The 20,256-nt window shown below is 37.0% G+C and overlaps 1 protein-coding gene across 1 annotated transcript; it reads left to right on the top strand.

Moving 5' to 3' along the window:
* The first annotated feature begins 1,601 nt into the window (after nucleotides 1-1,601).
* LOC106136509 (gamma-aminobutyric acid type B receptor subunit 2) lies at nucleotides 1,602-19,223 on the top strand. The gene is made up of 30 exons (XM_060951459.1): nucleotides 1,602-1,749; nucleotides 3,715-3,818; nucleotides 4,642-4,779; nucleotides 5,100-5,267; nucleotides 5,528-5,703; nucleotides 5,923-6,097; nucleotides 6,178-6,256; nucleotides 6,417-6,571; nucleotides 6,857-7,011; nucleotides 7,087-7,233; nucleotides 7,318-7,427; nucleotides 8,370-8,500; nucleotides 8,886-9,008; nucleotides 9,094-9,204; nucleotides 9,425-9,553; nucleotides 9,649-9,744; nucleotides 9,932-10,117; nucleotides 10,330-10,447; nucleotides 10,933-11,026; nucleotides 11,488-11,662; nucleotides 12,034-12,201; nucleotides 12,930-13,143; nucleotides 13,980-14,084; nucleotides 14,296-14,400; nucleotides 14,745-14,777; nucleotides 15,542-15,670; nucleotides 16,237-16,310; nucleotides 16,861-16,941; nucleotides 17,190-17,484; nucleotides 17,820-19,223. The coding sequence occupies exons 1-30, from the start codon at nucleotides 1,602-1,604 to the stop codon at nucleotides 18,071-18,073; spliced, it is 4,176 nt and encodes a 1,391-aa protein (XP_060807442.1). The 3' UTR covers nucleotides 18,074-19,223.
* The last annotated feature ends 1,033 nt before the right edge of the window (nucleotides 19,224-20,256 follow it).

Consider the following 20,256-nt stretch of genomic DNA (forward strand, 5'->3'; position numbering starts at 1 on the left):
TAAACGAATCATATTGTGACCTGAATATTTAGTTGGATGAAATTCATAGGTACTCATTTAACCTGACCTAAAAGACCAACAACTGTTTATCCGTCAAGAGAGGGTGCTCTTAAAGAGAAAGTCATCTCTTTTAAACCAATCGTCCGATTCGGCTCGTAGGTATAACCGGAAGGTTGGAAGAGCCTAGGGTTGTAGTAGGATAGTGATCTAAATTTTTGATACGTACTTATGCACCTACATAGTTTGATAATAAAACTTGCTTAGTATTTCTGACTCTAATAGCTTTCAACTATCGACAGTCAGACCTGAATCTTCGCATCCCTAGTCTTAACCCTCCCTCTATCGATCGACACCGACAGAGCCTAATTTTGCTTGTTTGCTCACTTATTCCTAATCGAAAACTGGTAACAGGATCTTAATCGTTAGAGGCATATTCAACCATAACACTTGAATAATAAAGTTGAAATTTAAAATTCAATGTTCGTTATTTATTCCTTTACGCATTGGAAAGAAAGTTCAACTTGCGCTGCAGTGGTATTGAATAATCGCATTTATAACATAGTAAATAAAATTCATTTTCAAAAGTCATACACAAAATGGTAGTATTTTGAGGTTTGGGCGAGCTGAAAAGGTAGTTTCAGGAGAAGCATGTTACAGCAGTGATTTGTCTGAACCTAGGCAGGTGTGGTTTACACATGGAGGAAGAGATGAAATTGTTAAGACATTTTTGAAATAGTAATGCGTATCTGTTTAAGTTCCCACGGTCGTTCTGGGTCATTCCTGAAATAGCACACGAATGTGGTGATTTGGAGATTTATTTAGACACCAGGTAAGTGTTAGCTGAGATTATATTAAGAGATATATGATCAATATAAGTTCTCTTTCCGTAGCCGCCTAACATCTCATCATCGTGAAAATCCTAACATGAAATAGTATTACTTAAAAAATAGCTGTAGAGACCGAAAAAAAAAATAAGGCATAGATGATCTTAAAGGTCTGGTTCTGGTTGAATTATAAATTATGTTATTATTATGTTATTTTCTTCATAGACACCAGGGTTATGATAAGTTGATAGTACACGAGATAACTTAAAGCTTCGCTCTCTTGCACCTAGTCTTTTCCCCCAAATCTCGGTCTTGGCTTTCAGTCTCGCGAGCAACTAGGTAGATCTTTTCTGCTTTATCAAACTTAATCGTTATCAACTAAAATTGGGATGTTGCATACATTCATACATATGGCCACGTCTACATCCCTTGCGGGGTAGACAGAGCCAACAGTCTTGAAAAGACTGAATGGCCACGTTCAGCTTTTTTGGCTTAATGATAGAATTGAGATTCAAATAGTGACAGGTTGCTAGCCCATCGCCTAAAAAAAGAATCTCAAGTTTGTAAGCCTATCCCTTAGTCGCCTTTTACGACATCTATGGAAAAGAGATGGAGTGGTCCTATTCTTTTTGTATTGGTGCCGGGAACCACACGGCACTGGGATTTTGACTTATCACCATCACCAAATTCACTATATAATATGGATATTGAATGATAATATTAATGGAACACCCAAGTTACTTGTAATTAAATAATCTATTAATTCCAGCCTTCACGATGCTGCCGATCTTCCTCCTAACCCTGGCCGGTGTCAGCCAGGCCGTGCCCCAGAAGCCGAACCTGGACGCCATCCTCAACCGAAGAACTGATGTCTACATAGCTGGGTTTTTTCCCTTCGGCAAGGGCGTGGAGAACTCAAACACTGGTATTAGAGAAATTTTCATTTGTCACGTGACTCGCTCATCCAGAATCTATTACAGTGATAAGATTATAAAAAGACTTGCATTCTCATCTCTTTGGAGGTATTAGCTGTACCTATATCCTACTACTATTATAAAGGCGAAAGTTTGTATGGATGTATGGATGTTTGTTACTCTTTCACGCAAAAACTACTGAACCGATTACCATGAAATTTGGTATGTAGGTAGCTGAAGACCCAGAATAACACATAGGCTACTTTTTATCCCAGAGTTCCCGCGGGATTGATAGGGTTTCCATGCGGACGAAGTCGCGGGCGGCCTCTAGTCATTTATATTGGTATTACACGACACTTATATAAAATCATGTACCTTTCCCGGTGGGGTGGGCAGAGACATCTTTTCACTTGCCACCTAGGTACATCTTTTACTTTATACATACATACATACATATGGTAATGGTAAGGTAAGGAACTTAATAAATTCTATTCCTTTTTTACTCAAGACATAGCAACCACGTTACTTAGTTTAACAACTAGCTAACTTGTCTTAAGTTACTAAATCAATAAAGACACTGTTCGTACGAAAAGTTTGATGAAGATGAAACTGAGAGATATATAAATCATATTAACAGCCTAGATGAAGCCTACATGTTACTTAAGTTATGAGAAGAGAACCTTAATCAGATTTCAGGGACGCGCAAAGTTTTAATGCGAATTGGGTATGAATTATTTGATATCTACACGCTCGTAGGCGTACTTAGGTTGTGTCAATTAGAATTTTGACTGAGATTTATTGACGAAAGCATAGACTTTTTTCTTTTTGAAAAAAGACATTAACGATTTCTAAGCGTAGGTACGAGTAAAAAAACGTTTATTTTATACCAGCTGAGCCCGCAACTTCGTCAGCGTAAATTGTTATTATGGGCATTATTGAAGCCTTCACGGATGAATAATTTACCCAGTTTTTTTCACATTTTCCATTATTTCTTTGCTCCTTATAATTGCAGCGTGATGTTATAGCCTAAAGCGTTCCTCGATAAATGGTCTATTCAACGCAAAAAGAATTTTTCAATCCAAACCAGAAGTTCCTGAGATTAGTGCGTTCAAACAAATAAACAAACAAATTCTCCAGCTTTATAATATTAGTATAGATAATTATGCACAGTCTTTAACGAAATCTCCGCTATAACTTATATTGAATGACATGCAACAAGTTATGCTCTTGTTATGATAGATTGTCGGCTTAACATCGCGAACCGATAAGTGGTGTTTCGATGACCCTTTGTCAACCGCGTTCTCTAAACTCGTGATAGGTATTTCATAAGAGCTAAGGGTTCGGTTTAATATTAAAAGTAAGTATATCTGATATATTTCCTAAAATCCGTTACCGCTTCTTCTGCACTGACGCCTTGGAAGCGGCAGTAAACTTAGGTTTAAGTAATTTATTTGACGCCAACCAATGTTGTGAAATCAAAAGATTTGACTATTATTAAGCGATATGAAGTATCCTATAATAATGAACAAAAAATTTAGATTTTATTTTTTATATACATTGGACCACCACCAGTCAAGGTGAATGGGCTCAGCTATATCCTCAACCCACGGTACCAATGACTTTTTTCTAAGTATGTCCATTAGTTTGATAGCTAACCGATTCTATTGTGAGCGATACGCATTGAAAAGTAAGGAAATACGTCCCGAGGAAATTCAGGCAATCCGCGCACATTCATTATTAGAATAAATAGATATTCCTTGGATAGGCATGTTACATATTCTTCCTCATCGTCACTCTCCATCAGGTGAGTTGGAAAACGAATACCTAATCCAATATTGAATAAAAAAAGCTGCATGTGTGGTTACACCTTTAATTAAATTGAAAAAGCACAGCTTTTGGTACCATCCAATCCCAGCGAGGCGAGAATATGCTTAGCACTGTATCAAGGTACCAATGGCTTGTAAACACTGCTGTAGGTCGAGGCGTGATGCCGAGCGTGAAGCTGGCGCTGGACCACGTCAACGAGCACGACTCCGTGCTGAGGAACTACCGGCTGCACATGTGGTGGAACGATACTGAGGTCAGACACAAACATACATACATACAATCACGTCTATGTCCCTTACGGGGTAGACAGAGCCAACAGTCCTGAGCGGACTGATAGGCCACGTTCAGCTATTTGGCTTTAAGATAGCATTGAGATTCGAATAGTGACAGGTTGCTAGCTCATCGCCTAAAAAAAGAATCTCAAGTTTGTTAGCCTATCCCTTAGTCGCCTTTTACGACATCCACGGGAAAGAGATGGGGTGGTCCTATTCTTTTTTGTATTGGTGCCGGGAACCCATGACACAAACATGTTTATCGTTAGTTTAAAGAGAACCGATGCTCCTATGGTCACGGAAAACATCGTGAGAAATCCTACACATGATGCAAGTAGAGATCATTCAAATGTTAGTTAGATTCCCCTGCAAAGGTTGAAGTTGAAGGTAAAACTTGTCTTATCTAATCCAACGTCATGATCAAAAGACACACCCCGTACTTCTTTTTCAAGAGGGTAATTCAGGTCAGGATGAGCTCAAACCAAAGTATCATTTCATGCTGCTCTTAAAGTTTCAATGCTCCAATATTTTGCACAGTTTGAGCACTCGTATAACTTTCAGATACCCACCAGTCTTGATTTAGATGAAATACTTAACTTTAATTGCTTTTGAGTCTCGCTCTAATCTAGATACAACCCCCAAAGGAACATTAGAAATTTCTCTAAAAATAAGTAGTGCCCTTGTACTGAATTTCTCATTATTTTAAGATTTTTTTTTCCTACTTCCTTGTTGTACATAAATATATAATAGGATTGAATTATTCTCTTTCCTGTTAGAACAAACATAAACATTATCATTTTACAGTGCAATGCAGCTGTTGGCGTGAAGTCTTTCTTCGATATGATGCACAGTGGCCCTCACAAGCTGATGCTGTTTGGAGCAGCTTGCACTCACGTCACGGATCCTATAGCCAAGGCTTCCAAACACTGGCATCTGACGCAGGTATGCGAATACTTCCAGCTATGAAATCATATAAAATTGCGACAACTTTATCACAGGCTTTAAAGGAATCAATAGGAATTACGACAGTAAACGTAATTTGATGACCATGATGCAATCCGAGTTATTCTGTTGCCAGGTTTAGGATTAAATTGGGATCATTTCTTGTAACTTGACAAGAAAAATTCGAGATTAACGCGAAATGAATGAAGTAACCTCACTTGATGATCAATAAAAACTTTAGTGCTACGCTTAATTAAATCAACTTTAATTTTTTAAGACTGTTTTATTAAATTATTACCTATTACTTTCTTCCTTTCCAGCTTTCATACGCAGACACCCACCCGATGTTCACCAAGGAAGCGTTCCCGAACTTCTTCCGAATCGTGCCTTCAGAGAATGCCTTCAATGTGCCCAGGATTAGGTTACTGCAGCACTTCAACTGGACCAGGGTCGGCACCATCTACCAGAACGAACCAAGATATGCCTTGGTAAGAACACGGTTTACAGAACACGCGTCAGCCTCTTAGTCGCGCCTCTTAATGGATATCATTTTTGCGTGAATACCTGAACTCGGATGCTGTACATAGGAATGTCAAAATACTAATGCCATACACGTGGATGTGTATAAAATTGCCATAGTTATTGGGGATCCGTAGGTTATAAAGAAAAAAAACAATACGTTTATACAAACTTAAATTTTGTCGAAGTATGGAAATCTGACTGATAAATATTAATTAATATTTGGTAGGCGCACAACCGGCTCCTGGCTGATTTGGACTCCAATGGGTTCCTAATAGAAGAGACCCAGAGCTTTGCGACAGAAGTTAGGACCGCTCTCTCCAAGCTGAAGGAGAAGGACGTCAGGATCATCCTGGGTAACTTCAATGAGACCTGGGCTATGAAGATCTTCTGCGAAGCTTACAAGTAAGTTATTTTTTTCACTTCGGTTAAGTAGCAGGACTTGATAGGTAACATATGTGTACGTGGAACTTCTTACTGAAAATAAAAATCGTTTAGTGGAGATCCTCTGCAAAAAAAAACAAGCAACTAAACATAATACAGCAATTTTATGTAAGCTAAAAAGCAAAAACTGTGAGATAGATCAGACAATGAAAATTTGATACCTGTAATCATTAATTCTAGATTGGAGATGTACGGAAGAGCTTACACCTGGCTTCTTCTGGGGACGTACAGCAACAAATGGTGGTTGCGCCGCGCCCCGTGCTCCAAACGAGACCTCACCACGGCCCTCGATACCACAATTCTGACTGATTTACTACCACTTTCCACAACTGGTGAAACTACTGTATCAGGAATTGTAAGTGGATTTGAAATTTATGAAATTAACATAATAGAACATTGTTATAAGCTTCATCATGCAAATTTGTTTCTTTTCAGTCCGCAAAAGATTACCAAGTTGAATATGATCGAAGAAGAGGCACGGAATACTCAAGATTTCATGGATATACATATGATGGTGGGTCTTATACATTAAGTTAAACATTTTTTAACAATTCATGAAATACGTATTTACTCTCCGAAGTCAGCTCCTTCTATTTTCATGGAAGAAATCCATCCATTTTTACTTACATAGTTTATGATAGGAAGTTTTGTTTTAAAATTTAAATCTGTTTTAGGTATTTGGGCAATGGCCTTAGCTATACAAACGGTTGCTCAACGGGTGAAATTGAAACACAAGGAGAAAACAGTGCAGGATTTCCGTTATAGAGACAAAGAATGGGAACAACTGTTCCTAGATGCACTGAGCAATGTTACCTTTGAAGGAGTAACGGTGAGTTAAAAAACTGTTTGTTAGGTTTAGGATTAATTTTACATGCTCTTAGCATTTATTTGGGTTGCATCCTCAATGGGATGGCTTCTGAAATGCAACACATCTTCTGCCCTGTTGCTTTGGAAACGACTCTTAACTTAGTTTAGAGTAATTTCCAAAGTAATTAACCCAACAGGGATGATGGGTGATGCACTAAATTAAAGTTTCCACGCAATCCACGCGAAAAAGTGGTTCCGGAGTACTTGAGAACATGATGTAAGGCTAAGTGTCGTCCCGTAATTGTAGGGTCCAGTACGTTTCTACGACAACGAGCGTAAAGCATCGATCCTACTCAAGCAGTTCCAGGGAGATGAAGTAGGAGAAGTGAAAGTGGGCGAATACTGCGCGGAAAGAGATCACCTAGACCTTGTCAGTTGGGAACCATTTAAATGGATTGGAAAGTAAGAATTGTTCATTACTTTTAATCTGTTACTGCTATAAAATTTCATGAATATGACTATTAAAATTATTTTCAGGAATCCGCCAAAAGATCGCACACTGAGACTCATTGAGCATACGCAAGTTAACATCACGATCTACTCAGTGCTAGTATCTTGTTCAGTTCTTGGCATCCTGCTAGCCACGGGCTTCTTAGCGATGAACATACATTACAGAAACCAAAGGTATATATATATATAGTAGATTAATCACTATTCAACATATATTTCTGAATGTTGAACTCATATTAAAAATGGCTTATTTTTAAGGTATATAAAAATGTCGTCACCACATTTGAATAACCTGATCATCGTGGGCTGTATGCTCACTTACTTGAGTGTTATTTTCCTCGGTCTAGACTCCAGCCTTAGCAGCATAGGTATGTTCTTCTCCTTCTTTTATTATGAATTTATTATGTGTTGGTTCTTTATCGCAATGTCATCAATATATTTGTGTTTTCTCTATCTTTTTACGGATCAAAGGTAACCTCATCGCAAATCATCACATTTTCTTGTGACTTTCATTAATTTCATCAAATGCCGCGACTAAATTATGACTAAACAAAATCTTAAATAGATTTTAGCACATCAATTGGCATGACGCTAGCACATCATCAGTCACGCTGTATCGTCATTTGATCTCATCAAATTCATTGATTCTTAGGTCTTTCTCAGGAAACGCCACATGGAGGTAAAAGAGCTTGATCCCACCCCTCAAAGCTTGAGCTTTAACCCTGGGCAATGTGGACCCCCTCAACCAAATTTGGGAACTTCAACCCCCCCGTCTTTTAGAATAGTTGTTTGATTCTGAGAAAGACCTAGGTCATTTTCTAGGTCACAGGAGTCGACAGCATGTTTCCAAGTTTTGGTTTGTTTTCCTTTAGCTTCAACTGCGAAGCTTTTGTCGGTTGGTGGTATGTGACGATTTTTATTATTACAGCTTTATCATGTCAACAGTGCTTCCAAATCTTGTGCTTTCTTCTTTCTTTCTTCATTTGCATCATTCATGAATGAGATTTTTTTCTAGCCTTGTTTTCTTCGAAATTACTTTGCATTATTTCTAAAGGCATCAATAAATCCAAAATATATTTGGCTAACGTGTATTGACAAGCATGATTTTTATCACGTGTTGTAAAAAAATACTTTAAAAATAATTACATATATAATAAGCACAGTCTTGTGTTGATGAAATAAATTTTTAAAAACAACCTGTACATAATATTTATACGAAAACTATATTTTTCTCATTTATTTAACAATTTTTTTTACTACTATTGTAATTTAAATTATAATAATTATTTTTTTTACTATTATTTTCACAGCTGCCTTCCCGTATATTTGTACTGCCAGAGCGTGGTTGCTGATGGCTGGATTCAGCTTGGCCTTTGGAGCCATGTTCTCAAAAACCTGGCGAGTTCATTCCATCTTTACAGATGTCAAATTAAATAAGAAGGTAAATAAGATTTCTTTGCAGACAGCTTTATCAAGTTTCACTTAAACTGTTCGAAAACGTCATCGTGGCATTTTGTCCGGAAAACAAAGCTTCGTTTTAATATAAAACATTTCAGTGCAAAAAGGAGGAGCGGCGGTGGTCGAGTCGGTAAGGTGTCAAATGCACAGGTTCGAATCCTCGGCTATGAACCAATGACTATTTTCTAATTTATTTACATTAGTTTAACTGATGCTGATGATACGGTGAGGGAAAACATCGTGAGGAAACCTGCTCATTCAGGCAACTGAATGTGTAACCATGATCGATCCAATATATGACAGGTTTACCTGTAAAGGTTGTCTGTGTAATCTGTCCCGTACCTATATATTTTTTTAATTTTTCACAGGTGATCAAAGATTACCAGCTATTCATGGTTGTTGGGGTCCTACTATGTGTAGATTTAGCCATAATGACAACGTGGCAAATATCAGACCCATTCTACAGAGCCACAAAGCAAATGGAACCTTACGTAAGTAAATCAATACCATATCTGCTATGAATAATTTATTGGTGTAGCAAAAATCTTAAAAATTATAAATCATTTTGCGTTACAGCCACACCCTTCGAGTGAAGATATAGTTATAGTGCAAGAAAACGAATATTGTCAGTCGGAAAGAATGACTATATTTATTGGTATTATTTACGCCTACAAAGGCCTACTCTTGGTGAGTATTATCCATAGTATATTTTACCTAGACGATTATTATATCTACCTATATAAACTTAGATATTGATTTCATTTTTATATGAATATGTCACAAAAATAAAGTAGACAAAAATTCATGGTTATCTTATAATGAGTCCATTCACTTAATATTTTCTGTGAACGGGACCAGCACCTACGCTACTAAAATAATAATGTCATCCATATCATATCATTTTAAGGTTTTCGGAGCTTTCCTCGCCTGGGAGACAAGACACGTATCAATACCAGCCCTAAATGACTCAAAACACATTGGCCTATCAGTTTACAACGTCCTTATCATGTGTATCATGGGAGCCGCTATTGCATTGGTAACTGACAAAAACCTTGCTATGAATCTAGATACCAGTTTTTACAATAAAACCTAAAAGTAACCTACAAATCCTTGTGAAATAATCTGTTTCAGGTCCTGTCTGATCACAAAGATGCGCTTTTTGTCCTGATTGCTATATTTATTATATTCTGTACTACAGCTACGTTATGTCTCGTTTTTGTGCCTAAGGTAACAACCAATAATAAACTATTAATATCTGGTTATTCAATACGAAATAAAATTATTTACTTATTTTTGTTACCAATTGTTGCTAATAATTCACAAAAACATATTTCCTTGGTTAACTTCAGTATTAAGTCAGTCTTTCATTTTCAATTGTGGTCAACTATAGGCACTCACAATGAATCATTTCCAGCTTCTAGAACTTCGCCGTAATGGTCAACCTGGCTCAGCACCGACCAGGATCCGTGCTACCCTCCGGCCGGCCTCAACTCATGAATGTCGGTCACCAGGGCCAGAACTTGAAAGGCGGCTTAAAGAACTACGACAATACAATACCAGATACAGAAGGACGCTTCAAGCCAAAGAGAATGAGATACAGGTAAAAGGAGAACTAAGGTTAGTTTTCCACTATTATCATCAGTAAATTGGGTTTTTAGGGGAATACCAGAAAAAATATATAGTATGTAGATCCACTGCCAGCGTATTTTTTATATGATCACATGAAAAAAACAAAATCAATCTAAAGACTACCGACAACAGTTAATGAAAATAAAAGACTGAGGGTAATGACGAAATTTTCCTGAATTCTAGATGCTTCTGAGCAAGTTGGGAAGTGACGCTGGTTCAGAATCCTCGACGCGAGACTCCAAATCTCCTGCCATGCAACGGACCAGATTGCCGGTTCCTAGAGAAAACATCAGCCATCCTGGTAAATAATTACTACTACTAATAATTATTCGAAAATGAACGGATGTAAGTCCTATACGATTTATGGAAGCGCTTCTTTCCAATGAACATAAATTGATACCTCTCTTATCAATCGGAAGCTTGTATAACATGAACATATCTTGTGGAAAGAAGATATTCTTCTTAAGATCCCTTATCTTGTTAATCTATACTAATATTGTAAAGCTGAAAAGTTTGTTTGTTTGATCGCGCTAATCTCAGGAACTACTGCTGCGGAAAATTCTTTTTGTGTTGAATAGACCGTTTATCGAGAATGGCTTTAGGCTATATAACATCACACTGCAACTATTATGAGCGAAGAAATAATAGAGAATGTGAAATAAATCGGGGAAAATTATTCATCCTTGAGGGCTTCAATGATGCCCAAAATAACTATTCCAGAAACGAAGTCACGGCAAAAGCTAGTACAAACTACCTATATTAATATTAGGATTTTATTATAAACAGAGACTAGCGACATAACATCGGTGTGTAGTCTCAGCGCATCAGCCGGTGCAGAAGCGGAATATATCAACCTTCAGAATCAGCAAGCCAGTGAAATGTAAGTAAAATTAACTTCAGTTCGAACTGTAGAACTTGCGTGCACCAGATTAGTCCTTATCTTAGTTACCACCAGGCAGAAAGAGGTCAAACATACATACAACATACATACATAAAATCACACCTCTTTCCCGGAGGGGTAGGCAGAGACTACCTCTTTCCACTTGCCACGATCTCTACATACTTCCTTCGCTTCATCCACATTCATAACTCTCTTCATGCAAGCTCAGCGGTTTCGGGTACTTTTGACCTGACCCTTAACCAGGACGTCCTTAATTTTTAAAGAGGTTAAACGCAGTCATTATTATAAAAAATGTGTCACTTTGGTCAAAACAAAATAAGAGACGAAGTTCAAAAAGCATGCATATGAATAATGAAAATCTACAACGAGTAGTATTAATTAGGACGTAGATTGTAGCAAGAAATAAAAGAATCTCCAAAAGAGAAACGAACGTTTTTCAGAATAAAGCCATCAGCGCCGCCGGAACCTCTCAAAGAAGTTCCCAAGGAATCGAAGAAGGAGCAGACGAAAAATGTTTCCTTCAAGAACCATCTGGACTACACCAGTCCACCGTCTTCTAAAGCTGTGCCTGAAAAGGACCAACTGGCCAAACTTCCTTATGGATGGTCCGCAGAGGTCGGTATTGGGGATAGAAAATTGCTTATGATATAAGTAAAGATGATATAATCTTAAAACGATTAAGTTACATCAAGTTCAATCGAAAATGATACATATAATAGATATAATAAATATAAATATATACGGGACAAATTACACGTATTGAGTTAGTCTCGAAGTAAGTTCGAGACTTGGTTACGAGATACTAACTCAACGATACTATATTTTATAACAAATACTTATATAATTAAACATCCAAGACCCAGGCCAATCCGAAAGTTCTTTTCTTATCATGCCCTGACCGGGATTCGATCCCGAGACCTCAGATGTCACAGAAAACATATAACAAAACTTAAAGAGTAGGTAATAATAAAATCTTAACTTTATAGGAACCTTCAGAGCCAACAATGAAACCATCGGCTAAAATTTCTGAGTCTGCCAAAGCCGATGCCAAGACTACGCCTGCATTGAAACAAAGTGACATGACTATTAAACCCATACCTTCAAAAGTACAAGAATCTATGTATACTAAAGCAACACCGCCTAAAGTAAATAAGGTATAGTAAATCTATACTAATACATATTATAAATCTGAAGAGTTTGTTTGTTTGAACGCGCTAATTTCAGGAACTACTGGTTCGAATTGAAAAATTATTTTTGCGTTGAATAGACCATTTATCGAGGAAGGCTTTAGGCTATATATGTAACATCACGCTGCAACTATAAGGAGCGAAGAAATAATGGAAAATGTGAAAAAAAAAAACGGGGAAAATTCTTTATCCTTGAGGGCTTCAATGATGCCCAAAATTACTTTTCCACGCGGACGAAGTCGCGGGCACAGCTAGTTGATTTATAATGTTAAAAATTAACTTTGAAAATTCTCCGTTAAAATCTTAGTAATATTATACAACAGTGACCTCCGTTCAAGTCAATAAAAGTAAGTAGATGTTGTCAAAACATCCACATATTTTACATACCTACATACATATGGTCACGTCTATATCCCTTGCGGGGTAGACAGAGCTAACAGTCTTGGAAAGACTGAATGGCCACGTTCAGCTATTTGGCTTAATGATAGAATTGAAATTCAAATAGTGACAGGTTGCTAGCCAATCGCCTAAAAAAAGAATCCCAAGTTTGTAAGCCTATCCCTTAGTCGCCTTTTACGACATCCATGGGAAAGAGATAGAGTGTATTATATTTTGTATTCTTTTTTGTATTGGTACCGGGAACCACACGGCACACAGCCACATATTTTAATAACTACATTAAACAACGCTCACAGACGCCAGAATTCCAAAAGAAGACTGTCAAGACCTCAGATTCCATTTCCACTAAGACGACACCGTCTCGTGAACACAAGGAGCACAAAACGGGAGCAAGGGGCCACCGCCGGATGTCCAGCGTGAGTCAGGGGGTGTTGCTGACTGAGCTGATGCACGTGTCGATAGACCAGGATGACGTGGAACCCCCGCCTGGGATGGAGAGGAAAGTCATAGGTAAGTAAACAGTTTGATGAGCTGTTGAAGTTTTGAGCAATGTTTTGATACACATATGTAGCGGGAGCGATGATTCGGCTCGACCGCCACCAAAGGGAAGATCTTCCGCCAGGCTGGTGTGACGCCTGGGGAACCGCGCGACAGACGATGTTGATTCGGAGGTTGTATATATAGCTCCAATCCGTGAAATCTTTGAAATCGCGATTTAGTTTCTTCGCTGCTATTGGTTGAGCGCGTCAATTTCTTCGCGATGATTGACAGTTGTTGTGTAATTTGATGTTGTGACGAGTGGCGTAGAGATGTCACCACACATACATACATACTTATTATCATTTCGATATGTCCTTCGAGGTAGACAAAGCCAACAGTCTTGAAAATACTGATAGGCCACGTTTAGTTTACTGATAAAATTGAGATTCATATAAAGTGACAGGTCGCTAGCCCGTCGCCTAAAAGAAGAATCGTAAGTTTATAAGTCCCTTAGTCGCCTTTAACGACATCCATTGGAAAGAGATGGAGTGGTTCTATTCTTTTTTCTATTGCTGCCGGGAACCACACGGCAGGGTGTTTTGTAGCACGGCACCATAGTATTTTATAGTGGGAGTCACGAAATATATTCCTTTTCAATATAAAACGATATAGTAAGAATGTAACTGCTGGTTGGAAAATGAGTAGATGTTTTGCCAAGTCACAAATCGAAAAAAACTTTTTTGGGAAAATATAAAACAAGGCTTTGTTTTGGTTTTACATTTGAGTGGCAGTAAGGTAATGGGATTTTGGGTCTAAGGTAACACCGTTAAAGTATTTAGGTAATGTTAGCGTTTCTTCTGTTTCAGGTCAAGAAAGAGACCCTCCCCCGCCAGTTACTAAGACTAAGCAAGAAATAGAAGATATTTTAGACATCGATCAAGATTATTCATCAATAGAAAGAAGAAAGTCTTGTAAGTAGACATGTATAAAACTAACACTCGAATGTATTTTTACTGGGAATAGTTATAAATAACTCATAAATATTCGTCTTGGTAATATCTATTCTTCATGTTGAAAAAGTTCAAGGTAATTTGTTATTTGTTGTAAATAAAGATCATTTAAGTTTAATCAAAGCATTTAGATATCTTCAATTCTACTTATATCATAAATTTATTATTACAGGTCAAAGAAGAGACTCTGAAAAAAGAAAGAAGGAGTTTATTGTTGTGCAAAGTGACTTATGGGACACGAACACATTCCAATACACGTGTCAGAAATCGCCTCCAGGTAAAATTTAAATCCTACTACTGGAAACATAAAATACCTACATACATATGGTCACGTCTATATCCCTTGCGGGGTAGACAGAACCATCAGTTCTGAAAAGACTGAATGGCCACGTTCAGCTATTTGGCTTAATGATAGAATTGAGATTCAAATAGTGACAGGTTGCTAACCCGTCGCCTAAAAAAGAATCCCAAGTTTGTAAGCCTATCCCTTAGTCGCCTTTTACGACATCCATGGGAAAGAGATGGAGTAGTCCCATTCTTTTTTTTGTATTGGTGCCGGGAACCACACGGCACAAGCGACAGATAAGATAACCATATTAACTGTGCGTTTTCTTGTTCCAGCCACAACAAAACATGCAAGCTCTCCGCATGATGGTAAGTAACTTAAATGTCCATTAGCAATCATTTTGGAAGGGTCATTATGTTATGTCACATTAGTTATGTGTCCTATAAGTTATGTCACACTGGTCATACTAATCATCATAAAAATGATATGCTTTAATAATTAAAAGGATACATACCCTGCCGTGTGGTTCCCGGCACCAATATAAAAAAGAATAGGACCACTCCATCTCTTTCCCAGGGATGTCGTAAAAGGTGACTAGGGAATAGGCTTACAAACTTGGGTTTCTTTTTTAGGCGATGGGCTAGCAACCTGTCACTATTTGAATCTCAATTCTAGCATTAAGCCAAATAGCTGAACGTGGCCATTCAGTATTTTCAAGACTGTTGGCTCTGTCTACCTCGCAAGGGATATAAACGTGACCACGTGTGTATGTGTGTGATACATACCATACACGGTAAGGTATTGTTCAATCGAAACATAGGTCGACGATATGGCAACAAAATGCTGTTTTGCGAATTCAATTTGATGAACAACGGTTCAGTATCTCGAGACTTCAGTCGTTACAATACATTCATAAAAAACTTTAAATTAGTTTTGTTACTTTGTTTTTTATTGTATTAGTGTTTTGTATCGATCAGGAACCTGTAATTGACCATTTGTTTTAAGTACATACGTGGCGCTATTTTATGTAAACGGTTTTTGTTCTTCCAAATATGAGTAAATAAATAAATTCGAAACCAACTTACAGAGTCTATTTTACCATCACTGTCACGAGTATTTTAATCACTTTCAGGTCATCATCATTCTCCGATGCAGAGAAGTGTATCGGAGAAGAGTCGGCAGCAGTCATCTCCCCACCACCACCGAGACCCTGACGCAATGACAGTAGAAAGAAGAGCCTCTAATGCCTCCATTAATTATGGTACATACATATAATCACGTCTATATCCCTTGCGGGGTAGACAGAGCCAACAGTCTTGTAAAGACTAATAGGCCACGTTCAGCTGTTTGGCTTTAAGATAGAATTGAGATTCAAATATAGTGACAGGTTGCTAGCCCATCGCCTAAAAGAAGAATCCCAAGTTTATAAGCCTACCCCTTAGTCGCCTTTTACGACATCCATGGGAAAGAGATGGAGTGGTCCTATTCTTTTTTTCTATTGGTGCCGGGAACCACACGGCAAATAAATAATAAATAAATTATGGTAATTGAAGATAGCTGATTTTAAACATTCGCAATGTATTTTTTTATATTAATAGAATAGAATAGATTTATTTTCAAAATTGTATACAAGGTATCACTTATGACGTCACATCACTTAAATCTAATTATAACTACTACCGCTTCCAAAGCGCATGTGTGCGGCGGAACAAACTACACTGCAGCATTTTCATCGCCGTCAATATACAAATATAGATCTCTTAAATCTAAATCATGGACGAATGCACATTGTCTACAATAAAAAACATAATCTCATTATTGTTACAGCTGGCACAAGAGGTGGAACTCCAGAAGGTTATCGGGAAGCAGAAACCCTCAGAATGACGGATAGATTAGCTAAAGTAAGTCTGCACGCTTAAAAAATTTATAATACATGGGTTTGTGTAATGAGCCGATCGTAAAAGCTTTGCCAGAGCTAACAATTTTTCGAGTCAACGGTAATAACAGTTTTTATCGTTAGAGACTTTGATTTTATTCAGAAAACTTCAAATGTTTGAGATAGAAGGAACCTAAAAAAAGGCGACTAAGGGATAGGCTTTCAAACTTGGGATTATTTTTAGGCGATGGGTTAGCAACCTGTCACTATTTGTATCTCAATTCTATAATTAAGCCAAATAGTTGAACGTGGCCAGGCTTTTCTGGACTGTTGGCTCTGTCTACTCCGCAAGGGATATAGACGTGACCATATGTATGTATGTAGAAATAACCTTCCACATCATATGATGTGTTTTTTGTGTAATGTTACAAAAGGACTTTAGGCGTCCAATATTTGATGCTAAGCAGCTCTGAAAATGCATTAAGATGAGAGATCTCTTTACACGTTTCAGTAACAATATAATGATCAAACTATCAATGATAACAATAGGGTAATTAATGGCTTTTCTATCACAGCGTCGAGGGTCAGAGTTCCCGCAGCCTGTCAGTACCCCTCCACATCAGTCTCAAGCTAAGAGAAGACAGTCTTCTGCTCAAGTACGTTTCATTATTATAATTTCTTCACTTCCTACATCACGCTTTAGTCACTTCTCTGTACTAATGAAGATTGCCAGTTTATGGTTCGGTGGTTGTAGCTTCAATAATATTCTAGAAGTAAGCTTATCTACGTTTTTAACATTTTGTGCTGTTGAGGAATAAGGCAAAGATTTACAATCGCCTAACAAGAAAAGTACTAAATGAATAACCAAGTATATAGGTACTTATCTATAAAAATTTTGTTCCAGGTAAAACCCTACCAAGAAGACAAAACAGAAAAACCAGACACCAAAACTCGAAGACACGAAGACATACGGAAGCCTATTCAAGAACCTCACGAACCGAACTGGCGGCCTGACCCTGACACTATCAGAGTATCCAAAGGTCAGGACTCTCCCGCCAAGCGGCTGAGGCAAGAGGCTGAGCCGCTGAAGAGAGCGAAGGGGGTCGGAGACTCTCCGAGACTGACGCAAGCCCATCAAACCACACCGAGGCCGGATCATCATAAAAGTAGCCCTAATGTAGCGTCAAGACATAAATCAGGTATAAATAATTGAACAAGATATGAAGAAGTATGGTGGGTAGGTGATAAAATTCTCGCGAGGATTAGTAAAAACAAAAGCAACTAATGAATGCTTTTTAAAAATGTTGTATTTGAAAACGAACGCAATTAAGGGGTTGGTAGATTAGATATCCGGCTCCAATGACCAAAAATAGTGGTTGAAGTTGCTACGTCGTTCACTGCAGGCTGTAATAAAATGATGGGTACTGATGATGGGTCAAAAATATAAAATGCTTAGGTATATTAAAAAAAAGACACATTCCTATTTGTTTTGCAAAATCACGTATGACTTTAAAAATTATTCATATCTTGTCAGGTTCACCAAACAAGCGAGAAGACCGCAAATCGGCGTCCTACAGCCGCAGCGACTCCAAACGCCAAGAATCCGTGGAACAGAGAAAGATGTACACCGCCAGCTCTGAATCGGAACTCTTCGAATGCGCCATCTTGCCCATCTTCCATAAACTACTTACTGAACGTCACAAAAGCCAACCGCATGGCCTCAACCTTAGTTACGGAGTTAGCTGCCCTAATATATCGATAAAATGCGATATTGTTGAGTATTTGTAGGTAGTTAATATGGATAAGGGTTGGACCTTATTTGGTAAGATTTATTCATAAGAAAACGCAAAAGAATCTAGAGTACAGTCGTAAGTTTAGACCGTTATTTTCAATCTTTGTCAAAATGACGTTTGCGTTCGCGCCAAAAAGAACTTTTGGAAACTAAAATGTACATACTTAGTTAAGTTTATTATCTATTAACATTTGCCGGCAGACATGCGATGGACTTTATTTCTGTAATAATCAAATGATATCGGTTATTTAACTGTATCAAAATTATTTACCTACATGTGGGCCTCTCACATTATTATGATTAAGTACTATTTTTTCTATGAGCAATATCCTCATTAAAGGGTCCATTGTAGGTACCTGTTACCTTTTATAAAATATGATAATTAGGATAACTTATGTTTATTCATCTATTTAGATTATTGACTGACTCCGTCATTAACTCACTGTCCTTCTCCATTTTCCTTTTTCCTTCATGGAATCTTCAGGGTTACCATTACTATCAATTTTTTTCCCCAAACTTAATATTTTTATACAACAAAATCTAAAAATATAATTAAGTCACTGTAACTGTCTTGAAGATAAATAGTAAGTCGATATTATTAAGAAAACTAACTACCTAAATATGAATGTTTAATTTAGGGAAAATCAACGACAAGTTCGCTCACGGGTCTTAATAATAAAGGTTAAAAAAGAATATTAGGTATGTATAAAATTGTAACGTCGGATATTTTTAAAACATCGAAAAATTTATTACATAGAAGCGTTCATAATTTAATAAATAAGTTCTTAACCACTTACAACTGATTCATTGCAATTCGCACATAAAACTGTAAAATAACGCACATTATTTGTGGTTGTTAAGTTTAAACTTTGTGCAATTAATTATTTGTTGTATCTGTATTTTTAATAGACCTAGATTTGATTAACTTATTGATAAAGAGAAAATGAACGTACGGTAGCAAAAAATATTGTATAACGTTAGTAGAAATACTACTTTCTTAAAAAATAAGATAAAATTCAATGTTTTGTTTCCAGAAATGTTATATGATAATACCTATGAGTTGGGATAAATTCTGAACATTATGTGATGTTTCTAGTCAACGTTAATTATGTAACTAGTCGCTAGTTCACATTGTTCAATTCTAAAACTAGATGTTCTACAATAAGCATTTTGTTATTTTAAATGCGTTATTATATTTACATGTATTTTTCTCTATCGCACGTAATTTAAAGACTTGATAGTATTTAAAATTATTATTTTAATCAAGTTGGGTATTAAAGAAAAATTTATAATAACACAAGTATTTTCTTAAAATTTAGCCCTTTTATGAAAACTCATTTTTTTTCAAAATAAAGATGTTACAAAGAACCATACATACATAAGGTATATCTTATATCATATATACCATAATCACATTTTTTATCCATCACGGGGTAGACAGAGCCAAGATTCTCGCAAAAACTGAAAGGCTGAGATTCAAAAAGTGAGAGGATGCTAGCTCATTGCTTAAAGAAAAAATTCCCACTTTATTAGCTATCCTATCCTTCAATTACCTTTTACGACATTCATGGAAAAGATATGGAGAGGTCCTATACAACATTGACTGAAACCACACGGTATTAAGTATAAGCACGAACTGTTTGTACACCATTTTTATAAAATAAAGAGCATAAAAACTTATTAGAAAGTGCTATAATTATACGTATAATTTATTAAAAATAAATATATCTATATGCAATTTGGTGTTTCCCTCAATTTTGGTAAAATAGTTTTACAGGTAACACTAAAGTGAAATGACATTTTAGAATAGGGAAGTGAATCTATTAACTAATATAACGTTTATATATTAAAACGTTATTCGTTTATTTTGAATACTCTTCCTACTCATGTACCAAAATAATATTAAAAACATTGCTTGTTTAAAAGGAGTTTTTAAAATTAGCTCGTTTTAAAAAGTAGTACCTGGGTGAACGGTGTTTTTTGTTAACTGTTTCAAGTAAGTTCACAAAAACAAATCTCTCCGCCACAAGTCACAAAAATAAAAAATAGTGTAGCGGGAGCGATGACTCGGCTCGACCGCCACCAAAGGGAAGATCTTCCGCCAGGCTAGGTGTTATGCCTGGGGAACCGCGGCTCCGACGGTGTTGTGTCGGAGGTTGTATATATAGCTCCAATCCGT

Source organism: Amyelois transitella, chromosome 25, assembly GCF_032362555.1.
Source record: "Amyelois transitella isolate CPQ chromosome 25, ilAmyTran1.1, whole genome shotgun sequence".
NCBI classification, from domain to species: domain Eukaryota; kingdom Metazoa; phylum Arthropoda; class Insecta; order Lepidoptera; family Pyralidae; genus Amyelois; species Amyelois transitella.